General features: G+C 38.3%; 1 protein-coding gene across 12 annotated transcripts in view; it reads right to left on the bottom strand.

Moving 5' to 3' along the window:
- COMMD10 (COMM domain containing 10) overlaps positions 1-12,151 on the bottom strand; it is a 153,020-nt gene that overhangs the window by 115,458 nt on the left and 25,411 nt on the right. For 10 of the 12 annotated variants that reach the window (XR_006290930.1, XR_005225699.2, XR_006290929.1 and 7 more), the window contains exon 5: positions 9,326-9,436. Coding sequence is in view for 9 of the 12 variants with exons in the window: in XM_037901587.2 (XP_037757515.1) it covers positions 9,326-9,436 (111 nt within the window). In the remaining 3 variants the exon portion in view is untranslated. Of the gene's footprint in view, positions 1-9,283; positions 9,437-12,151 lie in introns of all 12 variants that reach the window. The other 2 variants (XM_037901583.2, XM_037901584.2) reach the window with 1 other exon arrangement.

Below are 12,151 nucleotides of genomic sequence, written 5' to 3'. Positions count from 1 at the left end.
GGGAAGTAACAGGATACCTGAAAACTGCAATATACTCAGAGATATTATCACATGAACACTACAAATAGCAATTCTAGTAGAAAAGAAAAATATGAGCAAAAAGAAAGAAGCCCAGTGTGGCCACATAAAGAAATACCTAAAGAACCAAAGGTTAAAAAGAAGTTTGTATGTGAAATGGAGAAGGGGGGGAAAGCAACAAGAAAGGGGAGAAAAGAAGTCAGTGGAATAAGATTTCATTTAGATAACTACAAGGTAATATATTTGGAGAAAATAATACTAAGCAGAATACAAAATGGAAGAATGGTAGATAGGAAATGAGGATTTTCAGGTATAATTCAGGCAATATATATGTCCAATCTTACAATAAATCATATGTGTCCTTTTCTTCCATTTTGTGTTGTCTGCTCCTAATGGAATGGTGTGGCAGGAATGGCCAATGGCACTAAACAAGCCATGATCCCTGGAGAGTAAAAAGGGGGACAGATCAACCAGGCCTCTAAACCTTTCCAGGAGCTCAAACACACTCATCCCTCTTTGGGAAGCGCTCGGTACAAACATTAAGGCGATATCCTGAAGATCTCTTAAACTTTTTTTTTCTATGAGCTTCACAACACAAGTGTCTGAGATGGCCCCAGGGGATACAGAGGATAATCTTGAGCTATTATAGAGATTAGGCCGAGATGGTTTATGGAGATTTGTCATCTGCAATTTAGGCACAACTGATGCCATAGTCTGAAAGTATAATAATACTGTATCACCTCATTTTCTACATACATAAATTATTATGAAAATGCATTTGTCTAGATTATTTATTTTTACACCTCAGGGCTCTTTCTTTTGATTACTTCTTTGTTTGCAAACTAGTATCATACTTGGCAGCACAGATATCGGAACAAGAATTATTAACTTGTATTCCTTCCACTGGTCAACTGGCTCTTCAACCATAAAGACAGTAATACCCATTAGGTCCTAGATAAATTATCAGTTTTCTACAATTTCTGAAAAAAGTCAGAATGGTAACTATTTACAGTAGGGAAAAAGTAGCAACATTTTAAAAACCAATAAAATATTCCCAAACAAATTTCTTTCAGTGCCTCTTTAACAAGAAAAAAAATATTAAAATTACACAAGACATTTTTAACAGCACTATGATTAAGAAATGTTATAGTAAACCTATGTAAGAAATCCTTTTTAGATCCTTGTTTAAGATTCAGAAATTAACATTTTCGATCCTCAAAATGTATCAGCAGGTCTCACTTTGACTCCAAGTTAAAATTTCCTTTCCATAAATAAAGCACCATCTGTAATCAGACTCCAATCCAATTTACCATAAGCTAAATGATGTTTTTGTTGTCAAGGTGATTTCATACCAGCTCCCCAGGAAAAGACAGACGAAACAAAAGGACTGAGGATAAGTGAACAATGAATCTTGTAGCAAATGAGAATACAAATTTACCAAAATTCAGATAATCCTAGTTTAATTTTAGAGTTTTAGACAGCATATTTCCTTGGCAATTAAAATTCTGCAACTAATAATACAAATAGAATATTTCCTTCAGGTTTTTTTCTGGTATAATACTTTAAGTATTATAACTCTGAAAGTCATTTTATACCTGCCAAAAATTATTGCATGGAATACTAATCTGAGGTATTGTGTACCCTTCAACACAGATCACCTTTGAACTACTTTAAATCATAGCTGTGGAACAATACCATAGAAACATCCAAGGGTTTAAAATTATTTCTCCAGAGAGGAAAATCAAGTACCAATTTTGAATGTTAGATTCTGACAAAGGAGCTCATGTTTGAGTGATCTTTAATTTAGTTAGCTGTAGTAAACCTAAATGAATGTGCTTATACTAGTACAATTAGCAAAAATGAAAATAAAGACAAATTTCATTTACTTTGCTCTGCATATTTTTGATTAATAGGCATTAATTTTGTAAACTGGTGCAACAGAACTCTATTGTTATATACAGATTAGAAATGTAAACACTTAGCATTTCCCACAACTACTGACTTCACAATTGATTTTGAATTTTATTTCAAAAAACAGTCAAGTGCCAGAGAAGTGTAATGAAGTGAAAGAGCACTACTGCCCCCTAATGAGCTAATCTAGAAAGAAATTTCTGTAAATCATTTCCATCTCTCTCCTTCATGGAGCAACAACAGGCCATTACTTTCAAGCATGGAGGATAAATAGCATATATAAACAATTAGCCATTTTGAATAGTAACTGGGATGCATATCAAAATTCTGTGTAAGAAGCTGCAATTACCTCTACGTATAAGTTTAGGGAGAAAATGAGAAGCTGTAGAACATTTAGGATGCTGAGATAAGTACTTAGCATTTTCATATACAGAACTTTGATGATGAAAAGTACTTTACAAACATTAACTAATTAAGCCTCAACACTTTTATGAATCAGGTAGATGAGTGCCTTTCTGTCTTAAAACGTGTCCTATGTGATCAATAAGCCGCAAGCCAGTTGCAGTTATTCTTCAGGTCAAACCAGATTTCTAAATTTCAGTGTCCAAAACACTACAGCATTTGTATGTTTTTGTTGTTGCACCATTCCATCTACTAAGCACCAATTTCAGAGTAGTTGTTCAAGGCTTGTAGAAATTGCAAGAAAATCTAATTCCATCTGATTGCATCAATAAAAAGAAACAAAGAATCAACAGAAAGAGTTTAGGAACTGGAGTTGTGTTTATAAAGGAAATGTGTGCCGGTGGGTTGAACAAAATAAACTGTCTTTTGAATTAAAAAAAAGCCACATGATCTATTGGTAAATACTAATATGTCACTATGTGGCCAGGCTGGGTGGGAAAAAACCACTTTTGAGATATATTGATTGAGGTTTCAACAGCTACATCACACAGGCAGACTGGTTCCACAGGAATCTAATGCCAACCCAACCCAGTGGGTAAGGATTTTGTCTTTATATTTTTATAGCTGGAAACTGATGCAAAGGAATTGAGTGACTTGTCTAACGCCAAATATATGAAAGCCAGAATTAGAGCCTGAATTCTCTATTTTAAACCCTGAAAATACTGTATACAGATTACAAAACAAGCCAAAATGAATCCACTAAACACAAGGGAAAAAACTTTCAGCTGGGCCTCTACTCAACTGCTGTGTGTCCATGCATATAATTGCGTGCGCATGCACACACACACACATATATATACTTGGTCCTACACGTCACAGGTGGAAATAGTGGGCACAACACTGCAAAGATATGAACATCTGCATACACACTTTTAACAGTCTTAACTATTAGCCAATACATGTATGTTAGGGGTAAGGCACGCTATATTAATAACGTATTATACCCAGCATATGGGCAGATATGTTAACCAAATTATATTAGGTCTTTCCTACAGTTCTGTTCACTTTGCTCACTTATGTCAAGTAATATATATTCCACAATACTCTGCAAAACTAAATGTAGCTTTTGGCATTAGTGAATAAAATACCTCTCAAAGGCAAGAGCCATTGGTTCTGTGTCCTAACACAGGGTAGAAGTACCCTGGGGTGGAATATAGTATCCACAACAAAGATAAGAAAACGTACATCATGGTACCAGAAAAACAAATGTAGCCCCTTTGGGGTTTAGAGAGCACAGCCCTTTTAAATCTTTGTACTAAGGGGGGAACTGCTAATTGTTCCAGGAAGAGGGAGTGCTTTTTTTTTTTTTTTAATTAATTATTACTTTTGCTTGCTTGCTTGTTTTTGAGGGGGAGATGTAAGGAGAGAGCGGGAGAGCAAAAGGATGTGTGTCTGGGGCTCCAGACAGAAGGGCAGCAGCAAGCAGGACTTCCCAGAGTGAAAAAGCCGAGAACCTACCCGAAGCCTGGGAGGGACAGAGCGGCCAACGGGGGACATCCCAGGACAGGAGCCAGGAAGAGTACTGTGGTAGGGAGAAATCTCCCAAGAAGGACAAACTGGAGCTGGACACAGTATCACTGCTGCCCAGAGTGGTATGGAGCTCTGACTACTGGGGCTTGTGAGTTTACATTGCGAATAAGGAAGGAGGCTGTACCTAGTTAAGTTGGGAGGTTGACTATAGCAGGGTTCAAAAAAGAACTAGATAAATTCATGGAGGATAGGTCCATCAGTGGCTATTAGCTAGGATGGGCAGGGATGGTGTCCCTAGCCTCTGTTTGCCAGAAGCTTGGAATGGGTGACAAGGAATGGATCTAGGGTTGCAAGGTGTCCAGTTTTTGACCGGAACACCTCGTTGAAAAGGGACTCTGGCAGCTCCAGTCAGCACTGCTGACTGGGCCGTTAAAAGTCCGGTTGGCAGCACAGCGGGGCTAAGGCAGGCTCCCTGGCTGCTGTGGCTTTGCGTGGCTCCTGGAAGCAGCGGCATGTCCTCTGGTTCCTACGTGTAGGGGCAGCCAGGGGCTCCGCATGCTGTCCCCTCCCCAAGTGCCAGCTCCACAGCTCCCATTGGCTGGGAACTGCAGCCAATGGGAGCTGCGGGGGTGGCACCTGCAAACGGGGCAATGCGCAGAGATTCCTGGCCGTGCCTCCACATAAGAGCCAGAGGGGGGACATGCCGCTACTTCCAGGAGCTGCTTGAGGTAAGCGCCGCTCAGAGCCTGCACCCCTGACACCCTCCCGCGCCCCACCCCCTTGCCCCAGCCCTGATCCCCCTCCTGCCCTCCGAACCCCTTGGTCCCAGCCCGGAGCAATCCTGCAGCTGATAACATTAGCTACAAAACGTTTTAGGACAAAAAGTGAAAAAGAATACAATATCCAGTTTCTTCTGGAAGAATTTAAACAAGAAGAATATAATTATGCAGGTCTGAATTTGGCCAGGACATAGCCTTATCACCCTATTCTTGTTATAAGTGCTACGGGGTCTTTAATAACTACAAACATGACCCTGGTTTTACATCTCAACCAAAAATCAGCATATCCAACAGTACAGTGCTCCACTAAAATAAAGCATATGCATTGGTTCTGCACCTCCTCAAAAAGATCTTCACTTGATTCACTAATACAAGTACCTGCAGCACCTGCATTTCACTTAGCGATCTCCCATCTAAGTAATGACCAAGCCTGACCCCATGTGACTTTAATATAGGACAAACCATAGCTCAAGGTGGCATGGTTGGATGCATTAGGATCCATTCTGTCTCTCTGCCATAAATGTACGAAATCTTAATAAATTCACTTTTTTTTAAAAGGGTTACTTACTCTTATCATCAAAACTACAACAAAACTTCAAGAGAAACTATTTATTAAGAGGGAATATTCCTTTATAGCAGCATGTGCATGTTTTTCCAGTGTTTTCTTTTAGTCATTTTTTGTAGCTGCATTTTACATATGTTGCTCATTACAACTTGTATACAAAATGCTATCTGTTTTCTGTATTAAGATTTTTAAAATTCACCCTCAGGCAATCTACTGTTTTTTCTAACAACAAAAAACTCTGTTACAGGCACCAGTTTAAGGCACCAAAAAGACCAAGGGCCTAAGTCTCCTTATTTACTCCAGTGTCAGTCAGGAGTAACTCTATTCAATCATTCCGGGGTACAAAATATATTGGAAGGACAGAACAGGTCATTGGGGGGGGGAATGGCACTATATGTGAAAGAAAATGTAGAATCAAATGAAATAAAAATCTTAAATGAATCATGTTGCATAGAATATCTATGGATAGTAATTCCATGCTGTAATAAGAAAATAACAGTAGGGATCTATTATCGACCACCTGACCAGGACAGTGATAGTGACGATAAAATGCTAAGGGAGATTAGAGAGGCCATCAAAATAAAGAACTCAATAATAGTGGGGGATTTCAATTATCCCCATATTGACTGGGTACAGGTCACCTCAGGACGAAATGCAGAGACAAAATTTCTCGATACTTTAAATGACTGCTTCTTGGAGCAGCTGGTTCAGGAACCCACAAGGGGAGAGGCAACTCTCTATCTAGTCCTGAGCACAGGATCTGGTCCAAGAGATAACTATAACAGGACTGCTTGGAAATAGTGACCATAATATAATAACATTTAACATTCCTGTGGTGGGAAGAACACTTCAACAGCCCAACACTGTGGCATTTAATTTCAGAAAGGGGAACTATGCAAAAATGAGGCAGTTAGTTAAACAGAAATTAAAAGGTACAGTGACTAGAGTGAAAAATTCCTGCAAGCTGCATGGACACTTTTCAAAGACACCATAATAGAGGCTCAATTTAAATGTATATCCCAAATTAAAAAACACAGTAAAAGAACTAAAAAAGAGCCACCGTGGCTTAGCAACCACGTAAAAGAAGCAGTGAGAGATAAAAAGGCATCTTTCAGAAAGTGGAAGTCAAATCCTAGTGAGGTAAATAGGAAGGAGCATAAACTGCCAAATTAAATGTAAAAATGTAATAAGAAAAGCCAAAAAGGAGTTTGAAGAACAGCGAGCCAACACCTCAAAAGATAATAACAAAATGTTTTTTAAGTACATCAGAAGCCTGCTAAACAACCAGTGGGGCCCCTGGACAATCGAGCTACAAAAGGAGCACTTAAAGACAAAGTCATCACAGAGAAACTAAATGAATTCTTTGCTTCAGTCTTCATGGCTGAGGATGTTAGGGAGATTCCCAAACCTAAGCCGTTTTTTGTAGGTGACAAATCTGAGGAATTGTCACAGATTGAAGTATCACTAGAGGAGGTTTTGGAATTAATTGAGAAACTTAACAGTAACAAGTCACCGGGACCAGATGGCATTCACCCAAGAGTTCTGAAAGAACTCAAATGTGAAATTGCGGAACTATTAGCTATGGTTTGTAACCTGTCCTTTAAATCAGCTACTGTACCCAATGACTGGAAGATAGCTAAGGTAACGCCAATATTTAAGAAGGGCTCTAGAGGTGATCCTGGCAATTACAGACTGGTAAGTCTAACATCAGTACCAGGCAAATTAGTTGAAACAACAGTAAAGTATAAAATTGTCAGACACATAGAAGAACATAAATTGTTGCGCAAAAGTCAACATGGTTTCTGTAAAGGGAGATCATGTCTTACTAATCTATTAGAGTTCTTTGAGGGGGTAAACAAACATGTGGACAAAGGGGATCCAGTGGATATAGTGTACTTAGATTTCCAGAAAGCCTTTGACAAGGTCCCTCACCAAAAGCTCTTATGTAAATTAAGTTGTCATGGGATAAGAGGGAAGATCCTTTCATGGTTTGAGAACTGGTTAAAAGACAGGGAACAAAGGGTAGGAATAAATGGTAAATTTTCAGAATGGAGAGGGGTAACTAGTGGTGTTCCCCAAGGGTCAGTCCTAGGACCAATCCTATTCAACCTACTCCTAAATGATTTGGAGAAAGGGGTAAACTGTGAAGTTGCAAAGTTTACAGATGATACTAAACTGCTCAAGATAGTTAAGACCAAAGCAGACTGTGAAGAACTTCAAAAAGATCTCGCCAAAATAAGTGATTGGGCAACAAAATGGCAAATGAAGTTTAATGTGAATAAATGTAAAGTAATGCACATTGGAAAAAATAACCCCAACTATACATACATTATGATGGGGGCTAATTTAACGACAACTAATCAGGAGAAAGATCTTGGAGTCATCGTGGACAGTTCTCTGAAGACATCCACGCAGTGTGCAGCGGCAGTCAAAAAAGCAAACAGGATGTTAGGAATCATTAAAAAAGGGATAGAGAATAAGACAGAGAATATCTTATTGCCCTCATATAAATCCATGGTACGCCCACATCTTGAATACTGTGTACAGATGTGGTCCCCTCATCTCAAAAAAGATATACTGGCATTAGAAAAGGTTCAGAAAAGGGCAACTGAAATGATTAGGGTTTTGGAACGGGTCCCATGAGAGGAGAAATTAAAGAGGCTAGGAATTTTCAGCTTGGAAAAGAGGAGACTAAGGGGGGATATGATAGAGGTATATAAAATCATGAGTGGTGTGGAGAAAGTGAATAAGGAAAAGTTATTTACTTGTTCCCATAATATAAGAACTAGGGGCCACCAAATGAAATTAATGGGTAGCAGGTTTAAAACAAATAAAAGGAAGTTCTTCTTCACTCGGCGCACAGTCAACCCGTGGAACATCTTGCCTGAGGAGGTTGTGAAGGCTAGGACTATAACAGGGTTTAAAAGAGAACTGGATAAATTCATGGAGGTTGAGTCCATTAATGGCTATTAGCCAGGATGGGTAAGGAATGGTGTCCCTAGCCTCTGTTTGTCAGAGGGTGGAGATGGATGGCAGGAGAGAGATCGCTAGATCATTACCTGTTAGGTTCATTCCCTTTGGGGCACCTGGCATTGGTCACTGTCAGTAGACAGGATACTGGGCTGGATGGACCTTTGGTCTGACCCAGTATGGCCATTCTTATGTTCTTAAGTTAGTGGAGTTATTGTGGTTTAACGTAGGTCTGAGAGCAGAATCAGGTCCCTTGAATTAAATTTTTCCCCCTTTTTTTAAATCTTTTTCACTAACACAGATTAAGGTAGAGACCACAAAAGTTGGGGAGAGGTTACTTTCCACTGGCAAGGTGAGATAATCCTATCCTAAAATATGCTAAACCAGTAGATCTTACTATTCAAGCATAAACAAAACATTATTTATATTACTTCGGGATTTTGTAAATTTACTTTCCCTATTAGTCAGACTTTGCCGATATTAAGGTTTACCCACCACTGTGGATAAGTCAATGCAATTGAATCAATTCAAACCAGTAGCAAAATATACAACATAAATGTAAAAAGTGGCTTCCATTGACGTAGCATGTCCATTTCAAACTGAAGTAAGATCACCAACACAACCCAAGGTTTACATTGGTGCAGTATGTTTACATCAGTGGCTGTCTCAGTGTAGCTAAACCAATGGCTAAAAACCACATGGTAGATAAGGCTGTACGATTAAAAATGTAAAGACCCTGGCTCTCCACTGTCATTTACACCTGTATAGTGGTCTTAGAACACATGCATAATGATTTGATAAAATCTCAGCCCTACTTTGAAAAAGTATAAAATAGAAGGCAGTGGAAAACCATATGCAAAATATCTAAGCATTATCTATCATGAGGTACATCATATACAATAACCATACCCCATAGCACAAAGAACTGCTTATATGGCATTCAGCCCCAAAACCTATTTAATGCAAATAACAATAAGGCAATTCTTTATTAATTCCAGTTGTTTAAATTAAATTACCTTTAAAAAAATAAATGTAAACACTGCTGTGAGATTAATGACCATCAGTAGAGCTAGTTATAGTCTTAGAACCTTAAAATAATAATACTTACAAAAATTCCTAAGTTCACTCTGCCAGGCAGTGGCTTTCCTACCTTTGAATCTTCATTGCTCATTCCAAGTTCTAATACAGCTTGAGGAGATTTCAGTTTAGCTTGGGTGGACTGAGCCATCTGAAGGTTAAGCTGCCATCCAATTGTCTCAAGCTATAAAACACAAGTTCAAATTAGAATCAGTTGCTGCAGAAGCAATAAGGAGGTAAGCTTTCAACGTTTCTCAGTAGTCTGTGTCAATGAAGATGGATGGCCAGGCTCTACGTAGGCATTAGGGTTCCTATGCAAAGCACATTCTGCAAATTCTCTCTCAACTATATAATGTGGCTTGTTTTAAATTAATCTGCAAAAACACCCTTTAAATATTGTTTATTCTATGGTAATTGTGATAGCCTTGAGGGTAAAGGTCTGATATGTTCAAGTAAATCATTGTATTCCTAAAATTAAAGAGGACAGTGACTTACACTGATTTCCGCACTCTTGGGAAGCAATTTATAAATCAAATCTAAAAATAAATGATTTTCAAAAGTGCTGACCCCCTGAGGTTCCCATTTACATTCTGTTTTATGCTTAAATTTCCTTTCCAAAAATAGAATCTTAATGGCAAATGTGGTCTGCTTTGGAAAGTGACTAAATAAAAATGGCAAATTCTTAATCAGCAGGTCCACACCCTGGGTGCATTCCATCATGCCTGCCAATATTTATGACAAAAATTATTCTGTGTTGCTTTCCACTCCTGTTAACACTGCAGAACCAAAACAGCTAATAGTGTGACCTGCAAAGTCTGTTCCTTCTTCAGTAACAAACAAAATGCACATAAAAGGAAACCACACACAAAATACACTCTATATCACTTTTAAGTCAAGGACCTAAAGTGATTTACAAACATTAGCAAATTATGCATCACAATATCCCATTGTAAGGGAGGTATTACTACATAAGCCACAGAACTAGGGGGCTTTCAGGAACCAATGTCTCTGGCTATAGGAGAAGAGAAGAAAACTGAAGGGCAGTTACCTGCTGAGGTTTAATTAGCATAATTATCACCTGCTTCAAGTTAGTCTTATAAAGATTTTTAACTCTATTTGGAATTTCTTTATGTTTTGTTCATAGAAATGCATTTTAAATTGGTTATGGAACTAAATATATTAAATGACATAAATCTTAGTTAATGCAGAGTTAAGGTTGTCCAGTGATAGCTTCTGCCCTTCCAGAATGTCAAATTCAGCAAAACTAAAACTTCTGAAAACAGGAAATACAGAATTAAGGTAAACGCCCACACAACCTTAGCTCTGCCCCCAGAGCCTCCAGTAGCCACTGGGAATGGTCTCCATATAGTCCAGACACATTCACATTTACGTGTAACTGTATTGGATGGGAGAGGAATAAGTTGGAGCTCCTAAGAAGAACTGTGATTGTGTACAGTAAGTGAAGTTACCGTCCATCAATTAAAGTGAAAAAGCACAGTGGGAATGTGTGTGTTATAGGCACTATGGGACATTGCTCAAAGAGGGCAGCATTAAGGTTGCATAGGAGTTACCTTAACTCTGTATTTCCTAATTTTCAAAAGTTTGAGTTTTGCTGAATTTGATATTCTGGAAAGGCATGAGCTGTCACTCAGCAACCTTAACGCTGCATTAATCAAGTTTTTTGCCATTTAATTTCCTAGCTTTTTAAAAAAGAAAGAGAAATGTTTGTTGGTAGGAGCTAATAGTCATTTAGATAGTTCTATTTCTCACCTAGGTTTGCAGCTGATATACTACTGTGGCTAGGTAATAATGAAAAGACCCAGCTTTTATACAGGGCTTTTCATCTCAAAGTATTTTACTTCATCATCCCCATTTTAAAGACGGGAAACTAAGGCACAGAGAAGGCAAGTCATTTGCCTAAGGTCACCTGGCAGGCCACTGGCAGAGCTAGGAATAATCCCAATACAGTAGTGATTTCAGTAGACCACATGGTTGCTATGCGACTCCTGAGTTTTCCTCATGTCTCCTGTACATTTTGTTACAGTGGAATGGGGATAGTGGTTATGCTTTGACATGCTTGCAATGTGTATTTGCTAACAGGGCTGTTGAGAGAACTCTCATCCATGGTCTAGGCCCCAAAACCTTGACAGTTTTACTACAGGATTGTTTCAGTAACTTTAAGTGTGTGAGAGACGACTGGTGGCTGCATGCTACCTTGGTTAAGTAGCCTCAGCTGCACATTTAGCTGGACTCCTCACTCCCACTACCTGCCCCCAGATGGAACAACATTAAGGGAGTCCAACGTTTTCGTTTAAATTTCTTAGAACTGTAAGTGTCAATAGGGTTTTAGGGGGGGGCTTGAGCCAAATGTTTGTTTTATTTTGAAAGGGACCTCTAGCAGTAAACTAAATATCATGTTGTGTTAGAAATGCAGATTTATGGTTTTTACTTCACTCTTAATTCACACTTATTCTGGAATATTGCAGACATCTTAGAACACACACAATAAATACTGCAACACAATAGTCTAAACAATGCAATAAAAGCCCTAACTTTTCTTATATTGGTTTACTTTAAAATTACTTTGTTTTTGGTAAGATTCATGGGGTTTTTTTATTTTAATATAGCTGTATGAGAACAATATTTGATTAATATACTCTATGCTATCTGAAGCTTCAAATGGTTTGCCTATTTATTTTCTTGAAAGGGAGATAGAACATATATTTTGCCGTGGCTTTGCTTATTTGGAAGATGTTCAAAATTCTGAAATAGTAACTAACCTTTTGTGAGTGGTAACAAGGTTTCTGTACAATATTTATTTCCGAAATACTTTATTTCACAGTACTTGCCAACAATTAAGTGGTACAACTTTTAGGATTATTTTTCCAAAGGATAAAAA

The sequence above is a fragment of the Chelonia mydas genome, chromosome 5 (genome assembly GCF_015237465.2).
Source record: "Chelonia mydas isolate rCheMyd1 chromosome 5, rCheMyd1.pri.v2, whole genome shotgun sequence".
NCBI lineage: Eukaryota > Metazoa > Chordata > Testudines > Cheloniidae > Chelonia > Chelonia mydas.
Note: the sequence above shows the minus strand (reverse complement) of the source record. Positions and strands in the feature narration are given on the sequence as shown.